This window comes from Dermochelys coriacea, chromosome 6 (genome assembly GCF_009764565.3).
Source record: "Dermochelys coriacea isolate rDerCor1 chromosome 6, rDerCor1.pri.v4, whole genome shotgun sequence".
Classification (NCBI taxonomy): domain Eukaryota; kingdom Metazoa; phylum Chordata; order Testudines; family Dermochelyidae; genus Dermochelys; species Dermochelys coriacea.
Window position 1 is genome coordinate 16,869,393 of NC_050073.1, and position 18,153 is coordinate 16,887,545.

An 18,153-nucleotide genomic window follows, 5' to 3' on the forward strand; every position below is an offset into this window, starting at 1 on the left:
CTTTCTACCCACCTTATAGTGCATTCATCCAGCCCATACTTCCTTAACTTGCTGACAAGAATGCTGTGGGAGACCGTGTCAAAAGCTTTGCTAAAGTCAAGAAACAATACATCCACTGCTTTCCCTTCATCCACAGAACCAGTAATCTCATCATAAAAGGCGATTAGATTAGTCAGGCATGACCTTCCCTTGGTGAATCCATGCTGACTGTTCCTGATCACTTTCCTCTCCTCTAAGTGCTTCAGGATTGATTCTTTGAGGACCTGCTCCATGATTTTTCCAGGGACTGAGGTGAGGCTGACCGGCCTGTAGTTCCCAGGATCCTCCTTCTTCCCTTTTTTAAAGATGGGCACTACATTAGCCTTTTTCCAGTCATCCGGGACTTCCCCCGTTCGCCACGAGTTTTCAAAGATAATGGCCAAGGGCTCTGCAATCACAGCCGCCAATTCCCTCAGCACTCTTGGATGCAATTCGTCCGGCCCCATGGACTTGTGCACGTCCAGCTTTTCTAAATAGTCCCTAACCACCTCTATCTCTACAGAGGGCTGGCCATCTCTTCCCCATTTTGTGATGCCCAGCACAGCAGTCTGGGAGCTGACCTTGTTAGTGAAAACAGAGGCAAAAAAAGCAGTCCTTCAGTCTTCAGTCCTTCAGTCTTCCTTCAGTCCTGTAAGAGGCTGGTTCTGGTTGACACTTTCCTGAGGAAAGAGGATGTTTTCTGATGTGCAGTGCAAAATATCTATCTTCTAGAGTGAACAGTTTGTTTGGTTTAGTCAACCAGAGAGCTCCAGCAGTGGCTGCTCCCAGTGCATCTGGCATATAAACCGGAAATTCTTAGAATCTCAGATCCGGTAAATTACACCTTCACAAGGATCGTGTAAAAATCATTTTACTGGTGTAACTTTAGCAATGGTCCTCTAGGCTGTGAGAATGTCAGTCTCTCTCTCTCTCTCTCTCTCTCTCTCTCTCTCTCTCAGCGCCACTTCCTGAAGTCCCCATAGTGCTAGTCAAAGAGGACTAGAGGCAGCTCCTTTCAGAATCCATCAGTGCTGCTCCTTATTCCTCCAGAGGGGCCACTCTTATGTGGTGCAGGACATCTTGGGTTAGCTCCACGAAGGGGACTTAGACTCAGCATTGCTATGCCTGACATTTCGGTGCCCTGCCACGTGGCAAATCCATAGCCCTGAACTAAGCACCCAGGCTGCCTACGTGTTACACGCCTAAGAATGGGAGTCTCAAAAACTCACATGCTGAGTGAGGAGCCACCTAAGCTAGCTAGGAGGAAATGCCATGGAGAGGCATGTGGCCTATGCCCCTCCTCGCCAAGGGAGTTAGGTGCCTAAGTCCAAGCTGAAGGGGATCATATCCCTCCACGTCGGATTCACAGCCATGAACCCTCCCCATGAGCTAAGGCCAGAAGGGACCACTGTGATCATCTAGTCTGATCTCCTTTATAGCACAGGCCTCAAAACCACTCTGAAAAAAGGGGCAAGAAACCCCATACTGGATAATTATGGAAGACTCTGCCCATAAAGACAGCTTCTTCCTAACCCAAGTCAACTAGAGATTGACTTATGCACTGAAGCAATATGACTTATGTCTCTGAAGCATCTAGCTTTATGTGCCTTCCAATACACCACACTGTCTGTCAAAGTGAATCCCCCTAAAGGCAGGTTTCAGAGTAGCAGCCGTGTTAGTCTGTATTCGCAAAAAGAAAAGGAGTACTTGTGGCACCTTAGAGACTAACAAATTTATTAGAGCATAAGCTTTCGTGAGCTACAGCTCACTTCATCGGATGCATTTGGCTCACGAAAGCTTATGCTCTAATAAATTTGTTAGTCTCTAAGGTGCCACAAGTTCCCCTAAAGGCAGTGTGTATCACCTCTGCCAAACACAGACCTATGGCTGTCCATCTTCTAAGAAGTGATGTGAAGACAACTAAAGCTCTTTGAATAGGGACTAGTTTAATAGACTAGTTAATTAGCTTGGCCTGGCATGAGCCTTCAGCAGGCTGGTTATTGATGCAACTCTTGCAAGAGCTGTGCAAACCACACCTAGAGAATTTTATAAGACCTAGGATATGGGATTTTTTTGGGGGTGGCGGCTGGGGGAACCCACTTCTACATTGAGTTCCATTATCTGCTCTGTGTGAAGAGAGTGTTCACTAGACAGATACCCAGTTTTGGCAGAAATGCTGCCAATGTTTCTTTCCCATGGAAAAAACAGAGCACTTTTCCCTGTTAAAAAGCAGAAAAGTGGGTGGAAACTAAGTTGCCTTTGAGCACTATTTAAGGAAGCCGAAGCCATATAAAATCTTTAAAGCTTTACACTGTGTACCTTGACAAACTAATCTTCTGCAACCTACTGTAATTAGGTAGCAATTCATCACATGACCTAGTGAAGCCAGTTCTGTCTCTATTAATTCCAAGTCAGTCAAGTATCAAAGAGAGAGTTAGGTGCCTTAGCTAATGCAGCCGGAGGGTCATGCTGCATGGCAACGAGTCATCAATAAATGCTGCTAATACCACATGGAAAACGGACTTTTTCTATTTAGAAGTGATTCTCCTTTATATTTTTTCTCTCCTTCTCTGTTGGAGACTAAAGAGGAACTAAAACCCCAGGCTGAGACCTTTCAGAAGTTACTATCGATTTTGGGTCCCCAACTTGAGGCACCTTTAAAGGAGCCTGATTTTCAGAAAGTGCTGAGCACCTGCCCTTTGAGAATCAGGTCCCTTTAAAGTTGGGCATCCCAAAAATGAGGTGCCCTAAACTCACAGGGACTTTTGAAAATTTTGGCCCTCAGATCCAAACTTACTATCTTTCTAATAGTCGGACCCACCCCCCAGGATCTGAATGTGGCAAGACTTGAGGGTTTGATGTTGAGAACTGAATCAAAACGACTTCCCAACGCTCAAGGTGTTTGTATTTGGTCAATTCTAGAGAGAGGTTCAAAACGTTAAATCTGATCTGAACCTTGATCTGGCTCCAAGGTTCTGGTCAGGGCGTTTGCCCAAAAATAACCATTACCCTGGAGTCCATCTGGTCCTACTCCTCAGGAGAAATCACAACCTTGCTCTGATATCACAACTGGGTGCTATTAATCCTCATGTAGCTCCCTTCCCTTGTAAAGTATGTGTTTGGGAAGGATTCTGAATACAGTAGAACCTTGAGTTCACAAAGAACTCAGTGGACACCTACAATGTTAATAAAATCAAAGCTCTGATGGGAATTAGACTTTGAAACCTATCACTTCTAAAGAGAGCAGAGTTCTTACGTGTGCAAAATCTTAGATCTAACTTCATAGACCATCCTTCTAACTGGAGCAAGGGAAAGAAAGATGTCAGAACTTGGGATGGAGGCATTTTGGATTAACCAATTCCTTAAACTGAGTTAATAAAATAGAAATTCTACAGCAGGTGTTTGTTGATGGTTTCCATGGGGCATCAGCATCTCTTTAACTTTGCAGGAAGACCTGAGAAATGACAATATCGTATTTAATTGGTCTGAGGCTTACTGGGTTGCCTGAATGAGACAGCGAGCAGCTTCCAACTGGGGATTTCCCTGCCTCTCTTTTAAACTTTGTCCCTTCCTATTCTGGGGACTCAAAGGGACATGGTATTAATGTCGTTGCTTCTGTTGAAAAGGATGGTGCATGAGCATCGGGTTTAGACTTTCACACATCAAAGTTCTACTCACACAGAGATGAAGGAATTCAAAGTTTAGTTCCCATTGTTGTTTCTATTTATAATGGCACTGAAGCCTTCACCAAGATCAGGGGCATCTGTCTGGAGAATGGGGTAACCAGAGCATTACTGTCTCAAATCATAATTTGGTTTCTGGTTTGCTCCTGGTTGTGCTGCCAGTTATAAAGGGCTTGTGGTTAAACCACACTTTGAGCCCAGAGACACGGATGTCTAAGCATCAGTAAAAGTGGCAAAATCTGACTCGCGGGAGGAGGGGGGAGATGCTCACTCTGGAGCAGGATTTTCATTATATAATTGTAATTCACCTCAAGCTTCTGTCGTGTGCAGTGGAGGCCGGTGTGCAATGTGCATTGGTCCATTAGAGACTAGTGTATGTATTCTCTCTCTCTCTCTCATATATTTTACAAAAAGTATTTACTTGGATGGCCCTTTGCCTGCCCCCTCCATGACTGAAGATGTTTGTGCTTTCCAAAAATATCTCCTTCTAGCCCCTGTCCATGGTCTGGGACAAACATCTTGTAAATGACCTGCAATGTTGCAGAATCAACCTTGAGATTTCACTGAAGGATGGACACAGAGAGGGGAAGAGGGTTTGGGAGGGAGCAGTGTCTTGTGCAGATATACAGAGTATGTACAGCAATTGGCATATGTGCCAGTCTGGCTCCAAGACAGCCCCCTATTACTGTGCTTGGAAGGATTCCCTGGAGCAAAAGTCCCCCTCTATAGCAAACAACGGGCAAGACTGAGCCCTGGTCTACACGGGGAGGGTGGGGGGTGTATTGATCTAAGTTACGCGACTTCAGCTATGTGAATAACATAGCTGAAGTCGACGTACTTAGATTGACTTACCGTGGTGTCTTCGCTGTGGTGAGTCGACTGCTGCCGCTCCCCCATCGACTCCGCCTGCGCCTCTCACCCCAGTGGAGTACAGGAGTTGACAGGAGAGCGCTTGGGGGTCGATTTATCGTGTCTAGACTAAATGCGATAAATCGATCCCTGCTGGATCATTCGCTGGCCATTGATCCGGCGGCTTGTGTAGACATACCCTCGGAGTGTACTTTCAGCCCTGAGCAAGGGAAGTCACCTCAGAAAGCCAAAGCGATTCCAAGGCTCAGTTCCCTTAGACCTTCCAGCTTGTACATTGGCCCAACCCAGCCGCAGCCTGCTTGCCACTTTGCATCCAGCGCTCCCCACATCCTCACCTGAAAGGTGTGTCAGACATGAAGCAGCTGCTCTGCCTGCCTGCCCCAGAGCCTCTGATCTGGGGAAGCCCTGCGCAATCACACAGCAGGAGGAACCTTATGCTTCCTTGCACGGCCGTGCAGGGCTCAGTCACAATAATTGAAGCCAGAGCTGAAAGAGGCCTATTGGCTCACCCAATCTGTCTCTCTGCCAGATTGTTCCTGTGATATTCCCGAGGAGCCTGGGAGCCTCAGGTTTCAGTGAAATGGTTTTCTTTAACAACCCCGCCAACGACATAAGGGATGAGGCCTGGTCTTACTGAGAGAGCATCTAATGCAGGGATGGGCAAACTTTTTGGCCTGAGGGCCACATCTGGGTGGAGAAATTGCATGCAGGGCCATGAATATAGGGCTGGGGCATGGGAGGGGGTACGGTGTGCAGGAAGGGGCTCAGAGCAAGGGCTTGGGGCAGAGGAGCGGTGCAGGGTGTACGAGGGGCTCAGGGAAGGGGGTTGGGGTACAGGAGGGGGTGCAGAGTGCAGGAGCAGGCTCAGGGCAGGGGGCTGGGGTGTAGGAGGGGTGTGGGGTGTGGCAGGGGGTTGAAGTGTAGGAGGGGTGCAGCAGGGGGCTCAGGGCAGGGGGTTGGGATGTAGGAGGGGTTCAGGGTGCGGGCTCCGGCCTGGCGCCACTTATCTGGAGCGGCTCCAGGGTGGCAGCAGCGTGCAGTGGACCTCAGGCAGGCTCCCTGCCTGCCCTGGCCCTGCGCCGCGCCGCTCCCGGAAGCGGCCAGCACCACATCCCTGCGGCCTGTGGATACCTCCCCCGAAGCTCCCATTGGCCGCAGTTTGCTGTTCTGAGCCAATGGGAGCTGCGGAGGGCCGTGCCCGCGGGCAAGGGCAGCGCGCGGGGCCCTCAGCTCCCCTTCCCCCAGGGGCCACAGGGACGGGGTGCCAGCCGCTTCTGGGAGTGGCGCAGGGCCCAGGGCAGTGCGGGGGTGGCAATCCCGCAGGCCAGATCCAAAACCCTGATTGGCCAGATCCGGTCCACAGGCCATATTTTGCCCACCCCTGGCCTAACCTGATCCAAGTCACTCTCTAATCTCCCTCCCTTGAGATACCTGCACTGTCCCCAAGATAGTGCTATGCTGTAGTTCCCGATGCTGCATATTTTGTTCACCTATCCCAAGCAATGGAGTCTCTGCCACTTGCCTTGGGAAACCGTTCCACAGGCTAAAATAGCTCAGTGCCAGGAAGCTGCTCCTGATATTCTGTCTAAATTATTTCCTTTGAGCATCATTCCATTGCTCCTAGTTCTACTCTTGTGTATCCTGCTAAATAACTCCTTTTCATCTCCCAGGCACATACTGATTCTTAGCATGTCTCAATGGTGTTGCCTCTTAGCCAGACTTTAAATGTTTAACTCTTTCCTTAAAAATATTTAGCTCTCTTTATCTTCCCCAAGACACTATCACTATCTCTATTTTTTTCAGCGCCCACAATCATTTTTGTTGCTATTTTCTCAACTCCCTCTAGTTCCATCAATGTCCTCCTGCTAATGCAGTAATTGAATGAGATATTCGGGCAGCCATTGCGCCAGGGCTGTATAAGAGAGTGACTATGACTCTTCAGCTCGGCGATGGGATGTTTCCGCAGTATAATAAGCAGACAAGCAGCAGTGTCCTAGCAAATGTCATAATTAACAGCGCTCTGTGAGATCTGTGTAGCTGTGCTGTTTTCAGCTCACATCATCCACTTCTTCAGCTGCACTCGGGTCTCAAAATGCTGTTGGCTCACCTGCAATGGGAAGTACAACTAGGACACTCAAATGTTACTGAGTGGGTAAGTAGTTGTCATATGGGGAGATAATTGGGGACCAAATATTCAGCCTCTGTACTGATGTTAGCCATGCAGTCAATATGGACTTCCAGACTTCAGTCGGCACTCAGGCTCAGTGCCTGTGGGGATTAGCTTGCAGATTTTGACTGCATCTGAAAGCATAAATGTCCCCAGGTGAGGATGAAAATTGGGCAAGGATTGCGCTTTGCTTTAGGTTTGTACAGCACCTAGCACACGTGTGCACTACTGGAAGCAAATAACAATCATGGAGAGCAGGGAACTTCTGGAGATTGCAGTCCTGATTCTGGTCTCAGACGGGTGTAATTCCATCAATCTTAGTGGAGTTGTTCCTGATTTAGGGCTTCATCCAAAACACCATGAAAACAATGGGAGTCTTTTTGATATATTTCAGTGGCATTGGATCAGACCCTTATACTGGTCAGTGAGATCAGATACAGGCCCCATATCTCCAGGCAAAACTAAGTGAGGGATCACTGGTCAAAATAACCTGGCCTCCTGAGAGAGAGGAGCAGCGGCAATGTGAAGGTGTGTGTGTGTGTGCCTCAAACATCTAGTTTATTCTAGGGCGCAGTGCTAGTATGCCATGTCACCTTTGTGGGGAGGTTTCCAAATCCATCCAAAATGCCATCTGTTTTATATGGCTTCAGAAGATTTAACCACTCCCCACCCCAAAACATACAGCCTGTGATAAGATAAGAAATACAAGACTGAATTGCCAAGTGACCTTGATGCTGAGATTAGATTTAAAGCTATTGTTTAAACAGAAAGAGAACTCACTCAATACTTTTATTGCAGAAAGGTCAAAAGAGCCTTGTAAATAACAGAACCTCTCAATTTAAAACCATATTATGATCCATACTATTTGACATCACAAATGTTGTTTGCTAACCTTCTTAGTGTTTTGTATGTGATGGAACATTGCTTCTGTTAACTGACTGTTAACTTTACCAAAAGCTGAGGGCTTGTCTACACTTAAACAGCTGCACAGCACTTCAGCGAAGATGCTGCCTACACTGATGGGAGGGATTCTCCCATCCGTGCAGGTACTCTACCTCCCCGAGAGGCGGTAGCTATGTTATGGGAGAAGCCTCCCATTGCCATAGCACTGTCTACGTGGTGAGTTAGGTCGGTATAACATAGTTATGGATATGACATATTTATACCCTTGTAAGTTGCTAGCGTAGACCAACTCTGAGACTAGAGAATTTGCATTGCAAAGGAAGGGTATTATTGCTAGTAATGTCTTATCCATTGTAACCCTGAAACTCTACCTTCATCAGCCCATTACAGAACCAAGTCCCTTCAGCACTGCTCATGTCCATGCAAGCATCTTTATCAGCTCAAGGCTGGGCCGAAGTTCCTTGAATGTCACCTTTCCATCAAGCCCACCCATCTATGTAGGTGATTGTCAGCTGGCTCCTTAAAGCTGGTTGAAAACCAGGAAAATTATTTCATAAAGACATTCAAAATGTTTTTTTCCCTTTCTGCAGGGTTCAGACTGGACTCATTTTCCATAAATGCTTTCCACAACCTGATCAATTCAACTACTGGGGAAGGTCCATTGTGGAATATATAGTCTGCAAAGTTTATACTTCAGCCAATCTGTGCTAAACAAATGTGGTGAAGTTCTGGAACGAAAATTGCTGCTGGCAAACTGGAACCGCTTTAGCATACTCCCAGAGGGTTTGCTTGTTATCTAATGTGGCAGGGTAAAATAACTGTGTAGTAACGAGCAGTAAATTATCTGCATAGTTATTTGCAAATGGGGCATTCATACTTAGACCGAGTGAAAGAGAAATCGGTTTTGGGGGTTCAGGATCTGTGAATTAACTAGGGAACCCATCTCAGATGAATCAGTTACCTGTTCGTTCTAAGGGTTAAGGGGTGGTGGTTATAGACGTTGATGAAAAATTACTTTCGCGTGGGTTTTCCCCCACTTCAGTCAGCAGAGATTCTATTGTATCACAGTTCTTCTTCTGCTGGGTGGTGCTTTGGGTGGAAACATTAACCTTACCCTAGTCTGAACCTCCAGCCAGGCTAAAAATTAAGGGATAACAAAGCTGTGATCTACAACGTGTGAATAAAACACCTGCATGGACCTCATCTGTGGGGGATTATAGCTAGGCCGGAGCAGGGATTACCTGATTTTAAGCCTTTTTTTTTTTTTTCTTTCCCCTTAGGACAATACCAGACCTTGTGAATGTGTCTAGGATCCCCTATTAAAACATGTTGAAGTTATACTTACAGTTCCAGGATGCACATATCCCTACTAATCACACAAGCCTGAGCCAATCCGGCCCCCTGAATCTAAGCTGGGGTGGCTAGCTCAAGCTGCTGCCCTAGTTGCAATATCTGCACAGCTGTTTTTAGTGAGGAGTGTGAATCTGTCTACCCGTAATGACCTGCAAAGCCCTGTGCAGCGTCAGGGTCTGACATGCACTGACTGCCCCTCTCTCTTTGCCTTCAGTTCCAGGGAGGAGTGTGGGCCTTGAGCACAGGTCTGTGTGATGCACTGATGACCATGGATGTGATGCTGTGCACGGCCTCTATCTTCAACCTCTGTGCTATCAGCGTGGATCGGTAAGCACACCCCCCCCCCCCAGCTACTTAGCCCATCTGAGCTTGTCTGTTGTCTGGGCTTTACAGCCCTTTCCCTGGGAAATCATTGAAGGGATCAGAGTAGCCTCCGTGTTGGTCTGTATTCGCAAAAAGAAAAGGAGTACTTGTGGCACCTTAGAGACTAACAAATTTATTTGAACATAAGCTTTTGTGAGCTACAGCTCACTTCATCGGATGCATTCGGTGGAAAATACAGTGGGGAGATTTATATACACACACAGAGAACATGAAACAATGGGTTTTATCATATACACTAAGGAGAGTGATCACTTGAGATGAGCTATTACCAGCGGGGGGGGGGGGAGGAGGAGGAAATGTTTTCCCAACTGCCTTCTGCATTGAAGCGGTGCTGAGGTCAGATGGGCTGAGGCTTTCCTCATTCCCATACAGGGAATCGCTAGCCCTGTTCCCCCTAGGGAAATCCCTCTTGGACTGAATCGATTTCCTCCATCTCCAGCCCCAGTTTTGGTGGAGATTTGCTCACTCATCTTTCCAAGCAGCCTGGGAGCAGTTAATAGTGATGCCAAAGGCAGAAACCGAGCTGCTGAGAGCTGTCCCTTGTTGGGTTTGACTTGAGAGAGTGAATTATGTATAGAATAAGCCTTCGGCCCCTTGAATTCCAGAGTTCTGCCCTAATTCCCAGCTCAGAGGACCAAGCTGGGGCAAGCAGAGCGTTAAGTCTCAGGGCCCATTCAGTCCTGGCCTCTCTGCTTGGATGGCCAGTGGGTGTGCTGTAGACACCAGTCCATTAGAAGCTGGATTCAGACCAAACACACTTCACACAGCTGTTGAATCCCTTCTTTGTTTTTGAGGTTGGGAGAGCTGCTATGCCCCACACCACGTGCAGAGGTCACCTGTTCCTTGGTGACAAGGTTCCGTGGTGTTGTTCTGCCTATCACCTTGAAATAAGCAGAGCAGAACCCAGCATAGCAGGTCGGGATGATTTGGGTGGCAGCAACAGGATATTGCTGCATCACAAAAGGCTGTTTGTTGTTCAGGAAGGTTGTTCTTCCCGGGGATTTGGAGGTGGCGGTGGATTCCTGAACAGAAATATGTTAGCTGGGCCAGTGAAGGGATGAGTAAGAAACAGCTGGGAAGTGATCACTTGGTCATAAGGCACCCTTTGCAGAGCTCAGCTCCCTCTTTTCTCTGTGGTCCCAGTGCGCCAAACACCATCCTGACCTCCTCCTCGGAGCACGCCTTTAACAAGAATAGCTCCCTAAAAGATTTAATTACAGCCCCAGGCGCTCATTTCATTTACATTTCAATAGGCCGGCTATGGCATGCCAGCAAAATAAGAGTTGAGAACTTATTTACGCAGGATTAATAACTTGGTCAGAAGGTACATTCGCTACATCACCATTGCAAGCTGTGGCTATTAGTCCGTGGTCAGTGTCTTAAACACCATGGGTTATTGCACATCCATCATCTGCCTCCTGAAATCAAGTGACAGCAGCTGTCTGGAACCCGAGGTGAGGAAAGGAGAAGCTTTGCTGGCTCAGAACTGACTGATCCACATTAATAACCCAGCCGCCGCCATCTGGCACATGCTCGGTGACCTACAGTAAAATGCACTATCCCCTCCATGCTGCAGAGGCTTTATATTGAGGGAGGTGAGTCTTGGTGAGGTGAATGCCAAAATCCCAAGTGGTGGTGGGGCACACAGGCAAGGCGTTCTGTATAAGCCGATCGTGTGGGTAGGCGTGTATTACACTGCTATATGGGAAACCGAACCTGGGAATGATATGGCCACCCTCTCTCTAAGGGAGTAAGCGGCAATGTGTGGGAACTGTTAGTAATGATTAGGGTGAGGGGAAGGCAGCTGAGAAAGTGCCTCTTTCCTGTTGTCAGGGAACCGTGCTGTTCTCTTCCTTCTGCCATGCCGGGTGGGAAATAAATACCATGCGGGGGGTGGGAGGTGGCGGTGAGATCAGGAGCTCATGCGCTGAGTGGCACTTGTGGGTATGATGCACCATATTCTTGGGAATGATGAGGGGAGAGGCAGTGCCACTACATATGGCTTCAGCAGCCAGTCTGCTAGAGGGAGTGACAGCCTGGTAAGGAACTGAGCATCCCTTTATGGAGAATGGGGGTTGTGAAGGATACGGGTGTCGAAGCGGGGTCAGAGAAGAACCAAGGGAGCAGCTACCCTAGAACAAAGCAGTGAATGTCACCCAAACAAATGGCTGGATTTCGCCTTCCCTCCCATCCTTTGGCCACCAAACATGGCCAAAGTAATAGATGTTAAGGCCAGAAGGGACCATTGGATGACCAACCAGCCTGAGCTCCTGCATGGCACAAGTCATAGAATCTCACCCAGGGATGAGATGAGATTTGTCCTGTCTTGCAGAGAAGCTAAAGTTCTGCTTATGTTAAGGAAATTCACACCAGTGTAATACCATGGATGTAGAGACAGCGGCACAAACCCCTATTGTGCCACACAACACAGGTGCCATGGGGGGCTAACGCTGGTGCAGCTGGCTCTGAGCTGCTGTTCCACTTTGTGCCGGTGCTGTGTGGGTGGTAAGGATTTGGGTACATCAATGTAGCGATACTGCTGGGAATGGCCTCATGGTAGATGTGGCCTAATGGTCCGATGGCGCTCTCCTAATCCTGCAGGGGAAGAAAGGGTCCCAGCCAGCAGCAGGATCTCAGCCTGATCCAGGGTTAGGAGTGAGAGAGCATTGACTGCTCCATTTACTGTCAGAGTCATTGCCCAGGTAACTCACTCAGTGATCGGTGAGAGAAGAGGACACACTCTCCTGGCACCACTCTCCCAGATCAGGGCAGCTCCATGCTACCAGCCTTGACCCTGTTTTCTTTGTCACAGGTTCATCGCCGTTTCCATCCCGCTGAACTACAACCGGCAGCAGATCGACCTGCGGCAGCTGATCCTCATCTCCACCACTTGGATCTTTGCTTTCGCCGTGGCATCCCCGGTCATCTTCGGCATCAACAACGTCCCAGACAGGGACCCCACTTTGTGTCAGCTGGAGGACAACAACTACATTGTCTACTCCTCCATCTGCTCCTTCTTCATCCCCTGTCCGGTCATGCTGGTCCTCTACTGTGCCATGTTCCAGGGACTCAAGCGCTGGGAGGAGGCCAGGAAGGCCAAGCTGAAGAGCAGCGTGTATGTGGGTGGCAGGAAGCTGTGCTGCCCACCTCCCGTCATGGAGAGGAAGCAGGCTGAGATCAAGCTGCAGGAGCGCAGTCTGTATGGCCGCTCGGAGTGTTCTTTCCCCAGGAGGTACATGATGAACAGTGGCATCCAGACTGTCTCCTACCCTCACCTCAAGTACTCCCACTCGGGACAGAAACAGGCCAAGATCAATGGCCGTGAGAGGAAGGCTATGAAGGTGCTGCCGGTTGTGGTCGGTGAGTGGATGGTCCTCATTACGTGGATGCTAGAGCAGTGGAGTGGGGGTGGGGTTGCACTGGGGCTGGGATTTTCAGAAAGGCTTGGTATATTGGGAACTGTCTGTGTTTAAAAATTGGCCTCTAGTTCAGGTGCTGTCTTGAAAATCTGCCAATTGTGGGCTTTTTTTAAGCACCTGTAAATCTGGTCTTGAGTGCAGTTGAAAATCTCGCCCCAGGTGGGCTCTTGTATTGTAACAGGGCACCGCTAGCCTTCTTCCCACCCACCCCCTAGCCAGGATTAGCATTTGACTGCCTCAGAAACCCCTGGACTAAGATCTCACTTGGTGTTTCAGTCTTGCCTTCATGCTTAATACTTCAGCGTGATTCATACCAATGGGGATATCTCCAGACTCTTCCCTTCCAGCTCTGCAGTGTTCTCCTTGGGTGCAAGACTGGCAAGGAAGACATGGTCCCCATATACCCTTAATGCAGCATGGGGAGAATACTGGATGCTCTACTGGGAGGAAGAAACATGTCACCAGTTCTCTGATCTCATGCCCAAAGGGCTAGGCTGAGATCTGTTTGCTCATGGGTGATGGACAGAAATGCTTCCCTAAGCAGCAAAGATGGGAGTATTTGAATCTTTTTAATGCAAGGATCCCTTGATCATCAGCACATGGTAGGCATGGCAGCTGGCTATGGATAGGACAGGGTCTCTGCGATTCCCAAGCCTGGCTGCAGCACTGTGCTCCAGAAAGTGAGCTTACATTTAAACAAACACGCAGGCTTCAATGGGCAGAAGCAACTAGTGAGGTTTAGTCTCTAATGCATGATGACTCGTTGGCCTTGGTAGGATGGACTGTCTGTGAGATATTTCTAGCCAGTCTGGAAGTGAGCAGTATTGAAAGCCTCAGGAAAAGGCCTAGAGGTTTGGATAATTAGTTTTGCTAAGTATCTGTACTTTGAAGTGCAACTGAGAGCCAGGTCCTAGTGTGGCATGAGCAGATGGTCCAGGGGTGTAAGATGACCCCTTGCTTTCCCACCGCAGCTACCTGCACTGCAGGACAGAGGTAGTCTCTATGGAGCTGTTACATCCTCTCCTGTGCAGCTGGGGGTGGAGGGAGTGGGCAGGGCTGGGTGAGGAATAGGTGGAGCCAAGGGCTCCATTACCACCCACCCCAACCCCCATGCACATGCCAGGGGAAGGTGTGCTTTGCCAGGTGCAGGGCACTCCTCCTCCCCCCACCCCCTCCAAAGTGAGGGTGAAAGAGGCAAAGTCAGCTTCTTGTGCTGCCCCCTGTGTGGGATGCAGTGAAGAGCTATGATTTAGCCCAGCAGTTTCGCAGGTTTGATGGATCATCATGACTAATTGAGCACCTGGAACTAGAAATGATTCTCTAGCCATCCTTAATGACAGGTTTCAGAGTAGCAGCCGTGTTAGTCTGTATTCACAAAAAGAAAAGGAGTACTTGTGGCACCTTAGAGACTAACAAATTTATTAGAGCATAAGCTTTCGTGAGCTACAGCTCAATTCATCGAATGCATCCGATGAAGTGAGCTGTAGCTCACGAAAGCTTATGCTCTAATAAATTTGTTAGTCTCTAAGGTGCCACAAGTACTCCTTTTCTTCTAGCCATCCTGGCTCATCTGCTGTGATCTGCAATGCACTAAGTGAGGGAAGCAAAGCTGCTCTGACCGGGGTAATCCATCTCATCTCCCCTGTCTGAAAATACTCATCCTCCCATATGGCAATCCATGCTGCCTCTCTTGTTATGGCTAATAATGATGCTTATCCTAAAACCTTTACAGCTCTTTAATCTGATAGCTGAAGGCATAGAGAAACACTATATTTTATTGGACCAGCTTCTGTTGGTGAGAGAGACAAGTTTTTGAGCTCACCCAGAGCTTTTCTTCAGGCCTGAGAAAGGGGAACTCCCAGCATCACAGCAAAACACAAGGTGGGACAAATTGTTTAGCGTAAGTAGTTGGCACATTTTGTAAGGGACCATTCAGGGTAGAGTGGCCCATTAACACCTTTGCAGTCAGAGGACAAAAAGAGGGGGTTAGTGGGTTACAGATTGTTGTAATAAGCCATAAACCTGTGTCTCTGTTCAGTCCATCCATTACTGCACTCTGATTGACCTCCATAGTTGTGAAATCGGCTGCAGGAATGTGGGGTGGGGCTGGGGATGAGGGGTTTGGGGTGCAGGAGAGGGCTCCAGGCTGGGACCAATGGGTTCAGAGGGTGGGAGGGAGATTAGGGATGGGGCAGGTTGCTGGGACACTGAGGGGTCAGGGCTCTGGCTGGGGGTGTGGGCTTTGTGGGGGGGCTGGGGATGAGGGGCTTGGGGTACAAGAGGGGACTCTGGCTGGGATCAAGGAGTTTGGAGGGCAGGAGGGAGGATCAGGGCTGTGGCAGGAGATTGGGGTGCGAGGGGTGGGGCTTAGGGTGCAGGCTTTGGGCGGCGCTTACCGCAAGCAGCTCCTGGAAGCATGTCCCCCATCCAGCTCCAAGGCAAGGCCAGGCGGCTCTGCACACTGCCCCGTCTGCAGGTTCCACTCCTGCAGCTGCCATTGGCCGAGAACCATGGCCAATGGGAGCTGCGGGTGCGGTGCCTGCAGACAGGACAGCGCACAGAACCACCTGGCCACACCTCCACATACTATGGGGGTCATGCTGGCTGCTTCCTGGGACAAGCCTCCGACCCCGGTCTCCGGCTGGACCTGAGGGCCAGATTAAATGGGCTGATGGGCCGGATGTGGTCCACAGTTTGCCCACCCCTGGTCTAGAGGGTGGGGGGTCAGTTTGTCCTTGAAGTAGTTTTCCAGGAAGGCCAGCTGTTCTTATAATTGATCCATGTACAACAGCACTGAGACCCTCATTATGGGAGTGTCAAAGGGCTGCAAAGACCGTGGGGTTGCCCCCACTCCCCCTTCTGTCCTGCATGCTCAAGAAATCACTGTTGTTAATCTCTCACTGGTTCAAGAGCACTAGGAGAGAATGTTGACTTTTTAGGCCTTCCAAGCAGCAAAGCTAGGGAACAAAGCCAGGTCCCTGAGAACTGCCAGAGCCGAGCCAAGCCACGCTTCAGCCTATTGCAACGTTTATGCTCTTCCAACTACCAGATTGCATGTCTCAGATCCTGAAATGTTTTACAGCAATAAGGAAACCATCTTAAGACTCCAGTTAACTGTAATGAGCCTGACATTACAGGCTCTTTGATTAGCAAAGCATGACTCAGGATAGTTTTTTGTTTCTCAACTATGCAAAACCTGAGCTGAAGGAAGGCCAGCTGGATGGGCTAATGGGTCTTAATCTACAATTTGATGAAAGGGTAGAGCACGGATGGCTGCAATCCAAATCAAGCCAGTGGGTCAGCAGGTCAGATGAGGATTTTTAGTGTAGGAAACTTGGAAGCTGGCACATCACATGACCTTTGCTAGGGGAAACCGACCTAAGTGCTTCTGTGGCCTCTGTAGGATCTGAGCATCTGCCACACAGTTATGAATTTAAACTACCCTACCTCCAATAGATGGTAGCACAGAGAGCCTAGAGTGACTGACAACAGACGGGACAAGCAGGGTGTGTGTGTGTGTGTCTGGAGAAGGGGCTTCTGCTCTGGTGCATCTGCCTGTGGTTTGGCGTTGGAGAGTATTTCAGTCACATACATCCTGAATGAAAGGCAACAGTTATACCCACCCTGTATCAACAAGGTTTAACCTAATACCCTGATACTTATTTTTCTCTAGGCTATGGGTTCTCAACTTGGGGTCATGAAAAGGTCAGTGGGTCTTGACCATCCTGCAATGGAAAAGATTGAGAACCCCTGTTCTAGGTGATTGATTGGTATCCCCTCCTTTTGATGTGCAGTTTGATGCTGGCACCACACTTGATCTGTGTCTGTAATGATGCAGGAAGAGACGGCTAGAGAGGTTGCTTAATGCTTGTCCTGGTTCCTACTTCCTCCATTTGTGTCTCTGTGTATATATCTCTGTCCATTGCTGTAACCCCTTCTTTAGCCCACTAAGCCAGACAGTTGCATGGTAATTCTCTAATATCACAATACAATTTCAGGCTCTTTGGTTGTTGGCTCACCTGCTCTGTTGTCTGTATTGATACTATACCTAGACTAGAGGATACAGTCTGTAATATGTATTGCACAGTAATGCCTAGACCACGTTGTACAGACATGTTGTAAGAGACAGTTCCTCTCAAGACACAAATAGCAGGAGGGAATTTCACAGAGAAAGGAAGTGACTTGCCCCACTGGGTTACATAGCCTCATCTGTCAACCCACAATCTACCTGTAGCATTCTCCCCTCCCTGCCCCCCAATGGTACTTGTGTGCAGGGTTTGACTTTGCTGTCTGTTCTCTTTCACAGGCGCTTTCCTCTTCTGCTGGACACCCTTCTTTGTAGTACACATAACAAGAGCCCTGTGCAAATCCTGCGCGATCCCCAGTCAGGTCATTAGCGTTGTCACATGGCTGGGCTACATCAACAGTGCTCTTAACCCCATCATCTACACCATCTTCAACACAGAGTTCAGGAAATTCTTCCACAAAGCTTTGCACATCTTCTGCTAAGGTTGGTGCCTGCTGGAGTCAGGGAGGAACTAAAGCACAAGGCACAGCAAAGAGTAAAGATGATACTGTGTTAGGTTTTTTGGGTTTTTTTGGTATAGCTCATTAAAGTTTGATTTCTTGCTACATTCCTGTGTTTTACACTTTTTCCATGCATAGGGGACAAGTTCTCATGTTGAAAGTACAACAGCCTGCCCCAATCCTGGGAGGAATTGTCCATGGAGTGTAGTACCCACGGCCTGATGCACTTCTTAATATGCAGGAATAAAAATTGGACCTCTGATTAGTTTGCAGTGTAAAGATCTGGAAGGTGCCAAAAGAGAGAGACACTGTAACAGCCAAAGTGACCTGTGGTCTGTTGTTCTGGTTCTTCCTCTAGCCAATGCCTGATACTTCAGAGGAAGATGTGAGACTGTCACATGGTGCCTCTCCATACCCTTGTAGAAAGACAATTGAGAGGAGTCTAATATAGTCCTACTTCCCCTTTACTTTGAGGGCTACCCCAGCATCCTGTTGGTAGATGTTAAAGGGCACTGGCCCCGTGGCACTCATTGTAAGCTGACCAGGTGACCTACTGTACAGGGAAGGAGGTGTGAGTTTAACTACTAACAGATGGGTGCCCCCTATTGGCAATGCTGCAGTGTGACTCAGTGGGGATTAATATGTACTGATTAGGGAAATAGTGGAGAATATTTGAAAGCGCAGGTTCATGTGTTAAGTGAAGAGCACAGGAGAAAATATTTTAAACCCTGATGATTGACCCATTCTGGCTGAGCAGTCCCTGCTCCCCTGGCCTGGGCTAGTCAAGGCTCTCCCTGGGGAGTGTAGTTAGTGCCCCTGCTGTGCCAGG

General features: G+C 48.6%; 1 protein-coding gene across 1 annotated transcript in view; it reads left to right on the forward strand.

Moving 5' to 3' along the window:
* DRD4 (dopamine receptor D4) overlaps positions 1 to 17,431 on the forward strand; it is a 30,126-nt gene extending 12,695 nt beyond the window's left edge. Inside the window, exons 2-4 of the mRNA XM_038407916.2 lie at positions 9,209 to 9,321; positions 12,191 to 12,738; positions 17,104 to 17,431. Of these exons, the coding sequence (XP_038263844.1) occupies positions 9,209 to 9,321; positions 12,191 to 12,738; positions 17,104 to 17,306 (864 nt within the window). The 3' untranslated portion in view covers positions 17,307 to 17,431. The remainder of the gene's footprint in view (positions 1 to 9,208; positions 9,322 to 12,190; positions 12,739 to 17,103) is intronic.
* Positions 17,432 to 18,153: the final 722 nt, after the last annotated feature.